Genomic DNA, 19,301 nt, shown 5'->3' with positions numbered 1-19,301 from the left:
CGGCGTGCGCCCGCTACCGGCCCTGCCCTGCCCTCCCCTCCCGACCTGGCGCGGCGCCTGGTCTCGCCACCCAGCCCGGCTGCCCGCGGCAGGTCCCGCTCGGGCCGATGCCCCACCGCTGGGGGCAGGCACCCGCGCGGCCCCGCCGAAGGACCCCCGCGTCGCCCGGCGCCATGGCGGCCCGCGCCAGCGATGCCGCGCAGGTAACGGGGGCCGCGCGCGGGCGTCGCGGGGGCGGGCGGGGCGCGCGCCCGGTCCTGGGGCAGCGTCCCGTTCCGGCGGCGCGGGGCCGCCATCTGCGCCATGCGGGCCCGGCCCCGCCGCTCCCCGCCGGCCGGAGGGGCTGCCCCAGCGGCGCGGCACGGCACGGCACGGCGATCGGCAGCGGCCCTGCCGGCGTCGCCCCGGGCGCGGGCTGCAGGCACGGAGGCACTGCGGGTTGCGGTTGCTGAGGCTGTTCTTGCGACCGTAGCAATTAGCTAGTAACCTTCGTAGTTACTAATTAGCAGAGGGCATAGAGGTGTTCCCAAACTTACTACGCGTCCCAGAACGTGCCAGCTGACAGTCTGGCCGCAATTACAGGACTTGTGGCCTTTTTTTTTAATATATGGTAACCGAGGAGGAGTTCAGGTTTGGTTTAGGTTTGTTTTTTGGGTTTTTTTTCTGTGTTTGATGGTTGGCAGCTTTCTGTTGTTTGGTGGCCGTTCACCACCATAAGCCCGAGCGTCAGCCGGTAGTGCTGCGCTCCATCACGTGAAGCAAACGTTGCCCTACAGCAGGGGTCCTCAGTCCGGCCCCCGGTATTTACAGACACCCCCCCCCCCGCCCCCGCCGGGGGCTGGGGGGGAAACCAAGCAGCCGCAGATGGCTGCCTGCCACTGCATCCGCGCGCCGGCCCCCTGCTTAAAAAGTTTGAGGACCCCTGGCCTACAGCGTACGGGAGCATCTCCTGGGCAAGGTTTGCAATACCTGCCCAGTTTGTATGTGGAACTGGTCAAGAGACCAGCCCAAGCCTCGAGAACAATGTGGACCCACAACAGAGAGATGAGAATCAGCGGCAGGTTAGATAACTGCTCTGTCGGGAAGGAATGCGCTTAGTCAAAGAAAAGGGGGAGGTGGGTGGGAAGAGGAGCAGATGGAATTGGCTTAGTATGTAAAATGTCACAGAGATGAAAGGGAGGAATGTTGTCTTTAGGTCCGTAACTGTTTGGTATGAGATAACGAGCTTCAGTTTCAGCAAGCAAGGTTTAGGTTAGGCGTTAGGCAAATATTTCTAACCAGGGACAGTTAAACAGGTTGCCTGAGGAGGTTGTGACTCGCTGTCATTGGAGGTTTTAAAGATGATGTTAAAGTAGAAGCTTCCAAACCTTGTCAAACTTACCCCAGGCTACCATCTCCATCACTTCACCTTCCCTGTCTCCTGCCTCAGAACCACTGCCGCTGGCTTGCACCCGTGCCTGTTTCTCCCACGCTGCTGCCACTGCCTCCACACACCCGGTTCTGCGAGTCCGATGCCAACTGGAAGCATTTTTCTGTGGCATAACAACCCCCTATAGCAACTGCAACAAGGTGCAAGTGGTCTGTCTGTTCCGAGAGGCTGCATTAGGCAAAGCTTCTGCTTGCTGTGATTCTAAGGACCAGGAGACAATCTTGAGGGGCTCACAAAAGCCTGCTTCCCCTTTGCTTGAGTCTTACGGTCTTACTTTAGACCATCAAGGATCACTCAGTCTTCAACTTCAGAGTCACTGTGGTTTCGGGGTGGGGGGAGAGAACAGTGACACCACCACGTTGTTTCTTAACGTTTCAGCAAAAGTATCGGTACTAAGTAACTACCTGCCTACCAGTTTTGGTATGTGCTACTTATTTTTTTGCTTTTGTTCTCTTTATTCCATGGGTGTTAGCAGAATACCCTCCACCAATGTAGGTTTCTGCTACTAAACAAACATTTCTCTTGGGAAGTTTCTTTCACGGGCCTAAATGACTAAGCTGAGCAGTGGAGCAGCTGATCGCTTGTCATTTAAAAAAAAAAAAACTATTAAAGCTTCTAATTGTTGTAATAAAAAAATCAAAACATAAAAAAGGCACACCATAAATGATCGGTTTCAGTTGGAGGTCTGTACTTGCTATAAAAACTGACAGTCTGAGGCTATTAAGTAGAGTAGGAACCGTCACCACATTGCTTTCCTCTCTCTTCCTTACCATTATTGCTTTTTTTCACCTAAAACCCCCTCTTTTTTGCATTATAGAATCCTTGTGTGGTACTAAAGGTGTTGCAGAAAATAAACCAAAATAGCAAAAATAATGTCACGATCCTTTAAAAAAGTTGATTTGATCCATTTCTATGCTAAAGAGATTTTAAACAGAAATCTATCAGCTTATTAACAGTACTTTATGTATACAGGGTAGCGTATATCTGTTTTTCCACATCAAACTTATCACTACACAGCTGTTCAGAGAAACCTCATCATTATTTAGTACTTGGCAGTATGACATATCAACAGTATGATTTCATGCAGTCTGTGCTTATTGGTGAGGAAAATGCATGATTTCTAAGCAATTTATGAAAGGGAGATACATATTTCAGGCACTGCTTATTTACTGTAATATCTGGAAATGTCCACATTGTAGTTCAGTTTTACACTTTCTGAAAATTATCCCCAAAACTTTTACACATGTGTTCATTCCACAAGTAGTCTGGGTCCACTTTGATCTCCATGATATTAGATCCCCATTGTTTTGTGGAATTTTGCATTGGGAGGGTGGGTTCATTTTATTTTGTTTTTTAAATCACATTAGAGACAGTAATTTGAATAAAATAGGAGAAAGCTAATTTTCCTTGAGCAACCAGTCTTGCAGAATTCAGTAATAATTTTTTGAAAATATTTTACTGTAGGAAATATTCTACATTTTCAGTGAATACTTTCTGTTTAGAAAGTTACCAGCAAAAATGTTTTCAAAAGAATTATTTAATGGATTGAAAAAAGTTCATGGAAATTTGTCAAGTTTTCCTTCATACCTAACAACGTGTAGAAACTTGGGCTAAGATGGTAACAGCATAGCAGCAAAGAAACTGAATTGTTCATGTTAGCTGTATCAGAAAACTAGTGGGCCAGATCCTGAATTAGAGAGGTAAAGAAAGATAACCAACAGCACCTGTAGTCCAACTTCAAAACCAGATTTAAAAGTACTGCTAACTGAGATTTGACAGAGTAATCCTGTTGACTTGCCTACTGCTTTCACACATTCACTCCCAGGCTTATTACAGCAAGTACTCTTTTTTAGTTAATGGAAAGAATCATCATTTTTATTATCAGTGATTTTTAAATGTGAAATATAGTAGTATTTTTGTTTAGGTAATTTATGGTTATAACCAGTATCCACTGATCTTGGAAAAATACTGTTAAACTCTGAAGATTGATTTATAATCCTGGAATTCTTCAGAGAAATAGTAAAAATTCCTTGATTATGTTTATTTTCATACATTCTTGGTGAAAGTAGCTTCTGAATTTGAACTTTTAAAAATTCTTTTTAATGGTTTAGAGTGTTGAAAAGCACTCACGTTCTCCCGTGAGTATGAATTTTTCGGTAAATGTCTAGATTCATCAAACAGGAAAATATGAAACTGTGGTAGTGTTATAACTGAGGGTTTTTAAGGCTGTGTACATTCAATAAATAATAGCATTATAAACCTGGTAAATATAAGGTTATTCCATCAAAGGTAGAAAAGACATAATTTTTATTTGAAATGAAAAATGTTGGTGTAATATATAGGTTACAAATAGACAGTGATGTAATTTTGAGTAAGAGTCAAAAGAGGATACTGTGGGACTTCGTTTCATGACAAGTGAATAGATAAAAGTTATGTAAAGCCATTAATTCTGTATAAATAAATCAGAACAACAAAACAGGGACCTGTGAGTTGCACATAGTATGTGCTTGGTTTGTATTTGTAAACATATGACACATGGGTGAATATTTTCAGATTCATAGTACATTTCAGAGTCATTAGTATTTGAGGAATGCTTAATTACTCCGAGCATACTTGATATATATTACTAATTTCAGTGGCAAAGAGCTGGAAAGCAGTGGTTTCATTTTCAGCTTGTGAATGGGGAAGATTTCAGAGCTTTTTCACTGTAAATATAGAGGTTTGCATATTTGGCCTGGGGTCTTTTGCCTTCATATGCTCTTGTATGTGGTGTTCTGTTTGTTTCAGGCAGGTGAAGTGAACTGGTAAAGGTTCGTGGTGCTTTAAAAATCTTAACTTCTTACGTAAGTTTCTGGGAGTACTGGTTACAGTCTTGTTTCTATCACTTGAATAAACATTTTTAATATATTAAGACACTGTAAATAATAGAAACAAAATCATAGCAGGCAACAATAGCTTCTGAACTGAATCCCAGTTCTTTAAAGCTAATTGCTTCAGAAACAAGTGCCGTCAAAGAATATGGTGCTACACTATTAAATTCAAGTTCCAAGTACTTGATCAGACTTAAAATGTATATGAAAAGAATTATGTGAGAGTTGGCTGCAGTAGAGGGCTACTGTATTTGGTGAGCTAAAGGTTTAGCCTTCCTAAAACTAATCCATTTTTCTGTTGAAAACAATGCAAGGAGCACACATGTGGTGATTAATTGCTGATTTCTGTCACACACCCATGTAAGAAACAAAACCAGCTGTATTACTGTGGTAATGTAGGTGGAAATCTTACTCTATCCCGGAGAGATAAATACAATCACGGCTCTGCTTCTGTACTGTTTAATTCCTTACTTGATGGGTTCAGTTGTGTCAGGATCTTTGTGAAAGCACAAATCATTTTTATTTTTAGGGGTAAATGTGGGAAGACTGGCTTTTTATGCTCTCAGATAAGCTAAAAGAAATACTCAAGATAACATACAGATGCATGAATTCAAGCACACAGTATGAAAAGTAGCATCTCACGGCTTTCTCTGTGTATACTGGTTATATTTCTCATGTAAATGATTCCAGCATCCCGAATTTTTAATTTTCCAATGTAGTACTCACTTACCAAAGACCTGTTAGATGTAGCTTTCTTAGTTTTATATGTTCAGTGCAGAGTAATGTTTAGGATTTCCAATAAATAGTTTTGGCTTGTACTCTAAAGCCATTCGGTTTTAGATTAACTATGAATGAATCTCTGACACTATAGGTAAGCTTTGGTTACTAGATAGATATAGATATATTTATTGATCTAGTAAACCATGGAATATGGAAAAATGTAAGAACTTTTACTTCTGAAAGATTAAAACAGTGCAGTTTGCCTTCTGGCTAAACTGCATGTGAGGTAACCTCATGTTGCAAAAATGTAGGAACTTGAAGTTCATCAAACAATTTGCCTGTTTTCTATGGCATTTTTCACTGCTATTTAAAATACGATACAACAGAACTAATAAAATCTATTCTACTGAAATGTTTTAAATCAAGCAAAATAAACCTTCAGAAAACTGATTCAATGGGAAAAAATACTAGTTGAGCTTTTAAAAATGGATAATGTTAGATACATTTAGTTTTATTTTTTTGTGTCATTAGTCTATGACTTAATCTTGCTGGTGTAATACCTATGGTCCACTGCACTCTAATAAATTTGAGATGAGACCTTTCCTGTGAAGGTTAATCAGACGCATTTTATTTGGGAGTTCTATTTGTTCATTTCAAGGTGTGAATGGCCCCTGCAAACTGTAAGGGGCATTGTGCAAACACGCAGTCGTTTTGTAACAAGTTCATAAGTATAAATTAGACTGTCATACTGCAGTATGATTATACTACCCCTTTAAACTCAGTTTCAGAATTTAAATTCTTAGTTTTGTGATGCTTCTGATGTTTTTTAATTTATCACTTTTATTTTTAGGACAAGTTACATCCAAGAAATCTTATCCCTGAGCTTTGTAGACTGTTTTATGGTTTAGGCTGGGTAACAGGAACTGGTGGAGGAATCAGCTTGAAACATGGGTAAGTAAAGATGGAAGAAAGAGAGAGACGGTGGCTGTGTTTAGTAGTCGGTGGGAGTGTTTCAGTTACATGAAAAATGTTTGAAAGTCAAGAGCAAGCAAGAAAATAGAGGGTGAAATGAACAGTATGCCAAATTTAACCATATAGAAGGGAGGTGGCTAGCCTGAAGTAGTCATTTTAGTCTCTTCAATGGAAAGAGCCAGCTTCAGAGTGTGACGACTTTTTTCTGTCTTTTTCCTATCTTTGTTTAAGGTAGATTAATTGTCTTTAAGGAACAATGCATTCTCCCTTTTTCATTTCATTGACTATGGAATTCAGAGTGGATTACATCAGGCACATGGCTTTCAGCTGCCTGTGGTTGAACGATGTGAATCCCCCTCTAGACATTTTGCAGGCAAGACATATCCTTTAAGAAGAAAATTACTGTTCTACTGGGGTAACTTCTAAGGAGATATTCTTAACAGATACAATTAAAGCAGGACAGGGAACAGCAAAACAGCTTTTTGTGCGTATCCACTACTAAGGAGCACCTCTTTGCTTTGCTCGGCTCCCCCTGTTCATACTTTCCATTATTTTAACGGAGGCAGAGCTCCTCTCAGTGGCCACTGAAAAAAGAGAAGTCCTCATTCTGCAAAAGACCTTGCACAGCGCCTGCAATTCTGTCCCCAGTCACAGGTGCTGTGACCCTTGAAAGTGTCTGTTCTCATTTTTCTGACATATACTTGTATGCAGACGCAAACAGCCATTGCTATTCAAATACATGCCATATATATATGAAGCCTCTAAATGCTAGTACTTGTGCTGTTCTAATGGGGCTTTGTGCAGGTCATTCCACTTCCTTTCTTGATTTTGCAAGCAAAGCAGTCGCAATAATAATAATGAGAGGAATGATAAGAGGGTTGATTCTTGTTTCCGAAGTTCTTTGTCTATGGAAAGATCTTTCTAGCGCTAACTTCTCATCAGTAGCTAAATGTAACCTATTTTCTCCATCATTTCAGTGCATTTCGTTTTGGTTGTGCAAGACAATGGCATCAACAGAGAATACACTGACACAGTAGTACAATTTTCCTCATCAGTTCTATAACTTGGTTGGTCAGACTACACTGAAATACATATTTGAGTTGATACCAATATTGTACGTGGTCTAGGAATAGTAATCTATGTGGCTGTACTGTTTTATATGTATAGTAACAGTATCTGTTTCAAAATCAATAGCTATCAGGCAGACATCAGACTAGCTTAGCATTGTTATATAGGAAATAGTGAAAGAAAATTAAAATTTGACTGAAATTCTAACAGCTGGTCTTACCAGGTAATCCTACTCAGCAGTACTCACTGTGCAGTTCATATCTGCTACTCAACAAAAATGCCAATTTGGACATGGGATAGTATATTAAAAATGTATCTAGAATTCTTTGTCAGATGTGCTGTATTTCAAAGACTGTATTTCATAATCAGATTTTCCTTTTGTGATTAATTTCTAAAAAATAAAAAAAATGTTTTAAAAAATGCATGTCTTTCATTAGTAACCAAATTATCACTTGGGTTTTCAATGCGTTGCATTCTCAATCAACTTGCTTATGTAAAGGAAGTAAGACTAAATTAATGCAGTATTGGCAGTGTTAATTCATGAATGTTAAAACCTACAAATATGATAAAGCCACGTTTTGATGTGCTTCACAGCCATTTTACTACTATGAAGAATACATCGCCTTAAAAGTTGTGGTTTTGGAAGAGTTAGAATCTTAAAATCATATAGGTTGGAAAAGCTCTTAAGGTCATCAAGTCCAACCATGAACCTAACGCTGCCAAGTTCACCACTAAACCATGTCCCTAAGAGCCATGCCTAAACATCTTGTAAATACCTCCAGGGCTGGTGACCCAACCACTCCCTAGGAAGCCTGCTTCAATGCTTGATAAACCTTTCAGTGAAGAAATTTTTCCTAATACCGAATCTAAACCTCCCCAGTGCAAACTGAGGCTGTTCCATCCTATCACTTGCCACTTCGAAGAGGAGGCCAACACGCACCTCACTACAAACTCCATTCAGGTAGTTGTAGAGAGCAGTAAGGTTTTCCTTCAGCCTCCTTTTCTCCAAACCAAATAACCCCAGTTCCCTCAGCTGTTTTTCATAAAACTTATTCTCTAGACTCTTCACCAGTTTCGTTGCTCTTCTAAGTGCTCTTGTCCAGAAATATATCTGTAACTTGACTAATTATTCACTAGATGTCTCTGTGCTCCTGAATTTAGTATGTTACTGTTGAAACTGAATAGTGGTTACAATTGAGAGAGATAATCTGATAAATTTTTTTGCTATTATTGAAAATATTTTAGATGTCATCTTAAAATCATCGTAATTTAAATCAGTTTTTTATAGTGTTAGTTCATGTAAACCTTGCAAGAAGCGATGCACTTCTACTTGAATTGTAGGCATTTAATTGCATTGCTGTTATCTTTTCATCAACACAAAGAAATACATAAATGCGTTAAAAACTTAAACTACACAGTTATAACAAACCCCCAGAAGTATTTACATTGTAGAATACTATGGATAATTAATACTGTTTATCAGTAGTCTGGGAATTTTTAAGTAATAGTTTTGTCACCTGCTTTGTCATAGATTGATGTCCACTTGCAATTTCTCTTGTTCCACTTTTATTCTGAATTCTGGGGATTTGAGTTGGAATTATTGCAGGGGGAGGCTGTGTGTTTGTAGGAAAATAAGGCTGCACTTCGTACACGTTTCATATCTCTTTGTCAAGTTGAAAGCGCGGTTTTGTACCACGGCAAGTTACAGATTTCGTATGCCCTTCTATGATTCAGTTCTATTTTGAAAACCATCTACATGTAAATGTATGGAAGGAGCAAGAAAGTCACTAAATTATGAAGGGCTAGATTTGCCATTTCCTTTTCAGTGGATCAAAAGCTCTAAACCTGTTTATCCATTTTCCCTGTCTGTAACTTTTCTTAGGAATGAAATCTACATCGCTCCTTCAGGAGTGCAAAAGGAAAGAATACAGGTATGCTGAACTGTATTTCACGTCAAAGCTCATCTTGAGAAGGATGAAAGTACCTTTGTTTAGAGTTTCATTTTTCCATATGTAAAGTTAGAAACTTATTATACTGTTGAGTTCCTTATCGAAACAACTGAAGATTCTGCCCAGTACTCCACTAGCATAGCAAGCCAACATGTGTTTCAGTGAGCAGTGTAGATTACTCGTGATGATCTCTTTGCTTTAAATTAACACAGACAACTGTGAGATTCAAACGTTACTAAAGTCCAGCTTTGTCAAGCTTGAATGGCTTTATAACTGTCTGGCTACAGTTTCAAGTTACTTTGGCACATAGGTAATTAACATTAACACCTCATCTCTATTTTCATTTTAGTGATTACAAATCTTTCTCTTGATATTCGCAGTAAATAGATGGGCTTTCCCCATGAAAAGGTGACTGTGCCTGTCTGTCTCCTTTCCAAAAAAAACCCAAAATATAAGTGGAGGGGAGAATGGTAAATGGTAACTATTTTATGACACCAGGAACTTCCCCAGAGTAGAGTAATATGTGGAAAGGCTTTGTTGTTTTATATAAATGAGGGTAAATACAATGAGAAGTGAACAGAATCTCTTCACTGATAGAAACTTGGGGTTTCACAGCAGTGCTTGCTGAGGATGTTAGCAAGTAAAGCAGGCAAAGGCATAACATGGCAAGACTGTGATGGTCTGTTCTTTGCTAGCAGTAGTAGTGGATTGAGCACAGTAAGGAAATCTCTTGCAACTGTATTTCCTGCTGATTTTTAAAATAACATTAAAGAAGAACATTTTATTGCTGCTCTGAACAATTCTTTGTACTGTTATGAGTAGCTGATTGATGCAAAGGTACCAATCATGTAAAGCTACTAAAAGCAAGGTTTAAAAAAATAGTTCTACAAGTTGAATATATTATGTGTAGGTTTAATTTATGTCCATTATTGATTCTTTAAAGGGGGGGAAGGAAAAGTACATCTACATTTCTTTTGAATCAGTTACTATTTTTCCTTTTGATCTGTTGTCTGTTGTTTAGATACAGGCTGCCTCCTCTCCAAGAAAAACTTAGTTTTACAAATATCTGCTTGGCAGCGGTCTGAATGAAAAAAGTACCTGACATTAATTCACATTACACAATGTCAGTAAATAGTATTAGAAGCTAGAATAAATGTGGTGCGTTACAGCACTTCCACAAAGTTAAAATTATGGTGTATGTATTTGTCTCCCTAGAAAGAAAACAAAACTGTTCAGGTCATCACAGGTCAAAATAATTCCTTCTTTGTTACAGCCAGAAGATATGTTTGTTTGTGACATGAACGAACGGGACATCAGTGGTCCTCCACCACACAAGAAACTGAAGAAAAGCCAGTGCACACCTCTTTTTATGAATGCCTACACTATGAGAGGTGTGTAGCAAATGGGTTTAGTTCAGTGATGACTAGAACACTGAACACACACATCCACAGAATTAATATTCAATACCATATTCATTAGACATGGAAGTTACAGTGAAATAAACATGAAACTATATAAAATAAATTATTTGTAAAAGAGTATGAACAGTGGAAGGTAATTCATGGTAACATCCTGTGTGTGTGTCATTTACATTTTAATCTTCTCAGGTAGTTATACCTGTGGCCATCCTTTTGGCAGTAATTTTTAGTGCTGTGTATTAGTAGGTTGTGGGAGGAGGTGGGGGGTTTACAGCAGGTTGGTCCCAGTAGTTTTGCCTATTCAGCAACTGGTTTAGATCCCTTTGCAACCATTGGCTGTGATTAAAGGTTCTAAATTACAGGTAGGTGAAAAAAGTTTGATTTTTTTCTTTTGCAGGTGGACAGTAAAGAGAGCTCTTGCTGTTGTGTAAGATTTACATCTGTTACTTTAGAAATGATTTAGGGAGTTTGTTCTGATCTTCCTGCACAAGAAGCATACATGTGTACCCAAGGAAAACTCGTTTCATATCTTTGGCAACTCTGCAACTTTAAAAGTAAATTATAATTATTATCTACCTATCTTTCCATGATAACACAAAAAGATAACAAATATTTTTTTCAGAGAATCAGTGGATAATCGAAGAAGAGTATTAGCTTAAAAAGAAAGTAAAAGTCTTTAAACTTTCATCTCACAAATAAGTTTTTGAATTAATAGAGTGTTTCAGTCATTGCAGTATGTAAAGGAATGTACCAGTAGTGTTTCTCCTTCAATTTTTGCAAGTAGTTTATCTCCTGGAATTTGTCACTAACTGTGGGTTAACACTGGTGTCCTAAGACAATCTATAATTATCCTTTAAGGATGAGGAATTATGTCATACCTTTATTTAGGTTGCTGTGGTTTTTTTCCTGTAATAAAGTAGATGACCATTTGCTAAGATGGCTAGCCAAAGGAAATTAATCAAGTAGGTGAATAAGATTCTCTTAATAAACACATTTTAAAATTCTGAAAAAAAAAAAATTCTCCTCTTTCTGTTCCTAGGGGCAGGTGCAGTGATCCATACTCATTCCAAGGCTGCTGTTATGGCTACCCTTCTTTACCCAGGGAGTGAGTTCATTATTACCCATCAGGAGATGATAAAAGGAATCCAGAAGTGTACTTCAGGAGGCTATTACCGGTACTTCTCTATGTTTAAGAAAAGAGGCACGCTATCTGATCATTTGTTTTCAGCAATATAAATAGATGGCAAGTCATTTGAGTTATGTACATCAAAGTGTGTAATATAAAGTATTAGGAAAAAGAAGTAAAAAGACTTCTACATTAAATCAGTCATTGGCTTTCCATTAAAAGCCTGCAAGCCTGTGGAAGAGGTCTGAGATAAAGTCTTGCAGTGTCAGGGCTACTGTGGTCTGTTGAGCTACAGAATCAAGCCAAATAGAGAGTTATATCCTGACAAATATCTCAAGAACAGATAATGTTAACACATCTATAGAATGTTAAACTGAAACTGAAACCAGCCAACATTAGGTTGCATTGAAAATGTGCAAACTACATTTGGGTGGACTTCACATACCACTACATGTGCTAGTTTAGGGCATGTTAAAAGAGTACAGGATTTCAGATTTTACTTGACAGACTTTGAAAGAAAACTCAGAATAAACAGCTCATTAAAGATAATGTTATTACTTTTCAAGGATGAGCTCTGAGGTAAGTGCTGAGTTATTCCAAATTATGTGTGATGGCTTGTTTTGAGGACTCCACCCACAGTGTGTTGAATTGGGATCCGCAAAAAGCATTTATATAATATGTGACAATTAGATGAAAAATTGAAATGCTAAATTCTTTCCACTTTTTTGATGTTAACTTCTGTAACTAATTATTGCCCTTTGCAAGGGAGCAAGCCATGTGTCTGGCATGTGATTTTACACCTGGCCATATTTTATGCAGTTTTGGCTGACTTGCCAGCTTTACTCTCTGGCCAGCATGAGCATTTGTATTTTTAATGTGGCAAGATGCCCCTTATATTGAAATGTGTAACAACACTGACTTTAAAATTTAAAGTCCAAAACTATTTTCTTGTTGTATATACGTTTTGAATTCTCAAACATTCCCAAATGTTAGTCAGGAGACATTATATTTATTGGGTTCCATATCTCTGAATTGTCCCATTTCATCCTGTTAATTTACCAGAAAAACTAAAGAAGTCAAAGCTCCAGATTACATGGCTCCTAAGTACATACTCATCCATACTAGACTGATTCCACTGTCTTGCCTCACACAAGGCTCCCCATTGATAGAAGGAATTTGATAGTACAGAATGGGAACTTTCAAAAAAGGGATCAACGATATATTGTTTCTAATTTCAGAAACCTTTTCTGGAAGCTATCCAGGAAAGTGCTACAGACAGAATAATCAGAAGTATTTGTTGACCTAAATGTCTTACCAGTGATGCCAGAATACTTTTACATTTGACTTCAGTAGAGAGAACTAGATCTGTAGTAAATAGCTTTGAAAGTCTCAGATTGTCCTGAGATTTTATATGACGGTTTGGCTAAATGTAGGCAGCTTATATTTCAATAAAACTAAAGAAATATCAAGTAATAACTCATTCATAATCTTCTTTTGAGTATTATAGGTATTAGTTTTTGATAAAAAGCTTACGGTTATGATTAGAAATCAGTTATGGTATTTATACCTGCTTCCAAACTCTCATCCAAGTAGAAAGCAGAACCTAGGAAACCAATGCCTTAGCTCATTTGGCCTCACTAATAGCCCACTCTAAATCTAATTGTAATGATCAGAATGTGTAAGATTTAAAGTAAACCTTCAACAAACACTTAAGTTTCTTCATCACTATTTTCATACTACTTCCTTGGGAAAGCATCAGCATTGAAAACTGTAAGGGATGAGACTTTAATTTTCTGATTTGAAATACAAGATGTATTATTTTTACTATTGCTTTCTCTCTGTGTTTTATAAAAGTACAACTAGGATCCACTCATGAAATATCTGTGATCTCAATGATAAATCTGAACCTGAACTGGGGACTTATTAAAATTAAACAAGTTTCTGCCAGTGTTAATTAACTTTCAAACAATGCCAAATATCCCAGTCCTCCTTCAGAAGAAACTCTTAGGCAAGTTCCACTGAGTAACATGCATCATCTTGTCTTTGGAACTGGGGTTCTCAGGCTCTCTTAAGATCACATATAGCCCACCAATGACTCCATCAGAGTATTTATTTTTCATGTGTTGACTCTACTTTCTATTTATATGCCTTAGCAGGACAATCTTATTTCCAGGGGCTTTTTGGACTACCTAAATTATTTTTTTCTGCTCTGCAGCAAACAGCTTCATTTCCTTCTTCATGATGTGATTCTTTTAAATAATTTAGTCTGAGATAAAGCTTGTAAGTGATGCCAATACAGGATAAAGAGTCTGAGAAAGTTGTAAAGAGACCCAACTACAAAGTGATATGTGAACAAACAGCTACACCTAATACATTAAAGTATTACTTTCTTTTTGTGCCTCAAGTGTAGCTCAGGTATTGCCAGCATAGTGTACGTTTGGGAGTGAGAGATGTTCCTGAGAGTTCTTATGTTACAGCATGACTCACAAAAGAAGAGCATAAAATCACTAGTGTTGAGAATTTGTTAACACCTTCACATGGTCAAAGGAGAATCTCTTTCTTAGGGAAAAGCTTCATACATCCAAACACAGCATTTTTTTAAATACATGAACATTTTTTTCTTTTAGATATGATGATACGCTAGTGGTTCCCATTATTGAGAATACACCAGAAGAGAAGGATCTCAAGGAAAGAATGGCACGTGCTCTGGAAAAATATCCAGACTCTTGTGCTGTATTGGTTAGACGTCATGGAGTTTACGTGTGGGGAGAAACATGGGAAAAAGCCAAAACAATGTGAGTACAACGTAGGAATATGATATCTTTTGCCATTATACCTCAAAATCTTAATGACCTTAATGTCTTGTGTATTTCCAACCCATGGACAATAATTCAGAACATTAAGTTCTGGCCTCACTGAATGTATAGAGAGCTTTTGGAAATGCATTCATCCAAGATTCCACTGCTTAGTTTTGCTTTTGTATCAATGCTGGCTGATACAGTTGCCAATATTTTCCTTTCATAGGGACAAGTCCCTCCTCATGAAACCTGCAGGCAATCTCTGCTTTTATATGACACCTGCCAATACCGTTTGTATAGTCTTCCCTAGACCCATTTTTGGAATTTACATCTTCATGTGCTGATGGGAATGCAGGAAATCAGGATCATACAACAAAAATGCTCGGCATTTTCCATGCTGCAAGAACAGAAATAAATTACAATAGAGCTGTCCAGTCAGATTGTCGCATTGGTGATGTAGAGCTCAAGGAAGAAAACTATTCTCATAAAACATGGCAAGACTTGAGCCTTACTTTACATTTCACTGTTTTTTCCTTTTGATTTTAGGTGTGAATGTTATGATTACTTGTTTGACATCGCAGTGCAGATGAAGCTGCATGGGCTAGATCCTTCAAAACATCCAGCAGGAGAAAACGGGATCTTGTAAATGACAACATATATATTCAGGTGTGAGTTTATCTGTAAAGATGATCTGTTTGGAGGGAGAGGCTACAGATGACACCATCACTTCAGTCTGCTTTCCCACCTGGGGAAACTTCAGTATTGCACATCTCCCCCAGTCTGCTCCATTACCACTGCAGTTGCATCTACGCCTGAAATAATGCTGCTTTACCACACAATGGAACAAAAAGATATGTGTTCATAGTGAAGTATGTCCTGTGCATATTTTAGCACCTATGTACAGCATGGGGTGCAGTTGCTTTTTAAAACAAAATTGTATCAAGTATTACCAGAAAAAACCAATGGAGAAAAAAGACCCCAGCCTAGTAAGCTAATCTGTACAGAGGTGCCTGAACACCCGGTTTGTTGTTGCAAGATCAGGTTTGAATTCAGTCTGTCTCAGTAGTATTACTTACATGGTGGGTTGGCTGGGTTTTTTTCCTTCTGCAGAAATGGCCGATTGCAATTTGATTCATTGATCAGTGTCACCTGTTTACCTCATACAGCAATTTATTAAAAAGTTTTGTTTTCTAATGTAGAAATGATCAACGTTTTGAAGGTTTTCATAACAAGTATTTTAAAGTAAAAGCACATAGATAATGTGAACATGCAGTACTTTACATGAAGGATCCCTGAAACAATTCTCATGTAAGCAATACACAGCTCAGTATGGCAAAACACAGGGGTAGGGTAACGTTTCAGAGTCTGGGACACTTCTTCCTGAAAATTTAAGCAAGATACCAGTAGCCAGATTACATAGGAGTTGCTAGGCCAAAATGGTGGTCTAATTAAACAGGATAGGCTAAATTAGGGCACAGTTAGCCCATGAAATAATCCTCTCCACCCACCACATTTGCATCAGAAGAGATGAGAAAAGGCTGCTCAGGCAGCATGAGCCCAGAACAGACAAGTACTTGGATCTTTAGCCTTTATGGCCACACTAGAGGAGGAAGCAGTGGGACAGGAGGCTTGCTGTCAAGGGAGTCTCTGCATGAACGGGTATTTGGAGTGCTGCCACTACACAGAGTGATGAAGACACACTGGCTACCTCGCCTACACAGAACTACCTCATGGCCTATGAGAACCATTCTAAAATTGCTCCTCAGCCCCTGAAACTGAATAGGTTGGGCTAATGTAGTGGCATTAATATTCCTTTGCCTATTTCTTATGACTAAATACCTAGTTTTGTAACATTTTCACTTCTATCTTGTTTCTCTACAGATTTCTTACGTGATGATGGGAGTTCCAATTCCACCTCATGCTGTTAAAACCAGAAGGGGGAGCTGTTATACTCAGCTGATGGACAGATGTTAGCAATCAGGTTTGACTGTTAAAAAAAAAATCCAAGAAGAAGAGGACAGTTAAACAAAAAAGCTGAGTAATCATTTCTATTTATGAATCCTGTCAAATGCTGCAGTAGGAGAAATGAAAATTCAGATGCAAAAAAAGATTGTGAAAAAAGCTGTGGAGATCTAATGTGACATTTTGTTTGCGTGCTTTAAAAATGCAGATTTCAACAACCTGCATTATTTTGATCCTACTCTATTGCTACATCATTTACTTTGTTCTAGGTCTCTATTTCTGAAAGGTATAGTAGCCTTTATTCTTGGGGAAAAAATGTGAGGACGACCCCTTAATTAGAAGTTAGGTAGAAAGTTTAAAGCATTGCTTGAACTGTTAATTCATTCACGCCATGTTAATAGATGTTGGTTTTTTTCAGTTAAGCCTGTAGCATATGTGTTTTTAAATTCTCTTTAATTGTTATTATAATGAGTAGGAAACATAATTTTATAGCATGCCTTTGGAAGTTGTTACTGAGAGACTGCTCTGGGTCTTGTCTGTTTTTTCTCTCTTCAAATTCATTCACTTTCAATAAGATTTTGTTACAACTTTACAATAGCTTGTTATGACCTGTGATTAGCCAGCCTATGATAGATTTAATCAAACTACTCATTAAAATACAATATTGCATATTTATGTATCTTAGTGTCCTCTTTCGGAATCTCCTGGAATGGCCCCACAGCGGCATCAGTCTAAGCCTTGATTGACCAACTTTCTGATTGAGTATTGAGCCTCTAGTCCCAGGGGTGAATTGAGACTGGGTAAGCGCCAGTTGACCTTGTTTTCTGCTAGGGGCCATGCATTCCCACCACTTCCCCTTGCATCATCCCTGGCACTTTTCTGAACTTCCCTGAAGTGAATTCCCCAGTGGTGTTCCCCAGGGCTCCCTGCTGGGGCCAGTCCTGTTTAATATCTTTTATCAACAATGGAGACGAGGGAGTTGTGTGCACCCTCGGTAAATTTGCAGATGACAGCGAGTTGGGAGGGAGTGTTGACCTGCTGGAGGGCAGGCAGGCTCTGCAGGGGCATCCGGACAGGCTGGACCCGTGGGCCGAGGCCGGTTGTACCAGGTTCAACAAGGCTCAGTGCCGGGTCCTGCACGTGGGTCACAGCAGCCCCACACAGCGCTACGGGCTGGGGGCAGAGCGGCTGGAAAGTGCCTGGGGGAAAAGGGCCTGGGGGTGCTGGCTGACGGCCGGCTGAACGTGGGCCAGCAGTGTGCCCAGGTGGCCGAGAACCCAACAGCATCCTGGCTTGTGTCCAAAGCAGTGTGGCCAGCAGGGCAAGGGGAGTGGTTGTCCCCCTGTACTGGGCACTGGTGGGGCTGCACCTCGAACACTGTGTTGAGTTTTGGGCCCCTCGCTGCAAGAGGGACATTGAGGTGCTGGAGCGTGTCCAGAGAAGGGCAGCGGAGCTGGTGAAGGGTCTGGAGCACGAGTCTTGTGAGGAGTGGCTGAGGGAACTGGGGTTGTTTAGCCTGGAGAAAAGGAGACTCAGGGGAGACCTTATCACTCTCTGCAGCTCCCTGACAGGAGGCTGTAGGCAGGTGTGGGCAGGTCTCTTCTCCCAGATAACAAGGGACAGGGCAAGAGGAAATGGCCTCAAGCTGGGCTGGAGGAGGTTTAGATTGGGTAATAGGAAAAAATTCTTCACTGAAAGGTGCTGAAGATTGGAACAGGCTGCCCAGGGAAGTGGTGGAATCACCATCCCTGGAGGGTTTAAAAAATGTGTAATGCATTTGGCAACATGGTTTAGCGATGGTCTTGGGAGTCGGGGTTAATGGTTGGACTTGATGATTTCAAAGGTCTTTTCCACCTAAAAGATTCTATGATTTGAATTAACTCTTCAACCCAAGAGAAAACTACTGCAGGAGTGGGGTAAAGAAAACAATTACATTGCTTCCTGTTAAGCCACTGGTAAAACATTGAATCAACTCAGAGATGGGTCCAAACAGAACCAGAACTGGGGCAAAAGAGGAGATGGCTGAAGCCAGAGATGGCAGACGCTTCCCCCATTTCACGGGGATGAGTATTCAGACTTGTTCAGCTACTTGTGGACAGGGCTTTGCTGTGGGTGTTCTGAATAATTTGGAAAGAACTGGAATTGTGGAAAGTATTCTGCTAAACAAAGAAGGCAGGAAGAAACTTACTTTTCACCCATTACTGAGCATTGAGTTTTCTTTAGTTATGTATGTCAGACTACAGATTATAGAACTACATGCCATTGGTCTCTTTAGTTACTGGAAATTGTGTTGTACTGAACTTGCACAAAAAACATCCTACTTTGGCTTGGTAGGTATTCGTGTCCCCCCATAACAGTCTGTCACTGGGCTTCAACAAAACTCCTTTGCAGTTAAGCCATGGTGGTATAAGCCAAGTGTATGCTGACCTGATCCAACCTGCTGGGTATCAGCTGTTTCTAAGCAGTAAGATGTGGTCACCTGTGCCAGGACAGTCTGGTGTAGGCCACCAGAGTTGTTGCTGCTATGCTGCCACTTTGTCAGCAACCAGATCACCCTTATCTCCACATGTAGCAGTTATAGCCTGTCTTTCTATGCTGCACAAGAGAGCGTGTTCAGCATCTGATGCTACCAACCCAACAGCAGCTGTCAAAAATGATGTCAAGACCTCAACTGATGAAGTAACTACTCCACAGGAATCATTCATTATAGAAAGATCTGCTGTCACAAACTTGCTGAGTACTCATCTACCAGGGTAACATACCTTCACTGCTCTGGGATGCTTCACATTTTCTCAACAGGAAATACCTAAGCTTTGCTCTCAAATTTTCCTGTCCCTGTCAGTGAAATATCAGCTGAAGAGTTGTTAAAGATACAGCCATGTAGTTCAGATAGGCTTCTTTTTCCCCCCAATGACTGGACTGCAAGACTCACCAATGTTAATTACGGTGAATTTAACAGAATCTTTGCCGTTCTATTCTTACATTAAAG

The 19,301-nt window shown here is 39.7% G+C and overlaps 2 protein-coding genes across 2 annotated transcripts in view; one reads left to right on the top strand and one right to left on the bottom strand.

Moving 5' to 3' along the window:
• PDHX (pyruvate dehydrogenase complex component X) overlaps positions 1-143 on the bottom strand; it is a 50,661-nt gene extending 50,518 nt beyond the window's left edge. The window contains exon 1 of the mRNA XM_080394981.1: positions 46-143. The gene's annotated coding sequence lies outside the window, so the exon portion shown is untranslated. The remainder of the gene's footprint in view (positions 1-45) is intronic.
• On the top strand, positions 47-16,983 carry APIP (APAF1 interacting protein). Its single transcript, XM_080394985.1, has 8 exons — positions 47-203; positions 5,870-5,970; positions 8,942-8,990; positions 10,282-10,399; positions 11,466-11,601; positions 14,180-14,347; positions 14,897-15,016; positions 16,232-16,983. Exons 1-7 carry the CDS (start codon positions 108-110, stop codon positions 14,994-14,996), a joined length of 768 nt encoding a protein of 255 aa, XP_080251111.1. The 5' UTR covers positions 47-107; the 3' UTR covers positions 14,997-15,016; positions 16,232-16,983.
• The last annotated feature ends 2,318 nt before the right edge of the window (positions 16,984-19,301 follow it).

Source organism: Falco punctatus, assembly GCF_963210335.1.
Source record: "Falco punctatus genome assembly, chromosome: 7".
Lineage (NCBI taxonomy): Eukaryota > Metazoa > Chordata > Aves > Falconiformes > Falconidae > Falco > Falco punctatus.
This window is presented reverse-complemented; position numbering and strand designations above follow the sequence as displayed.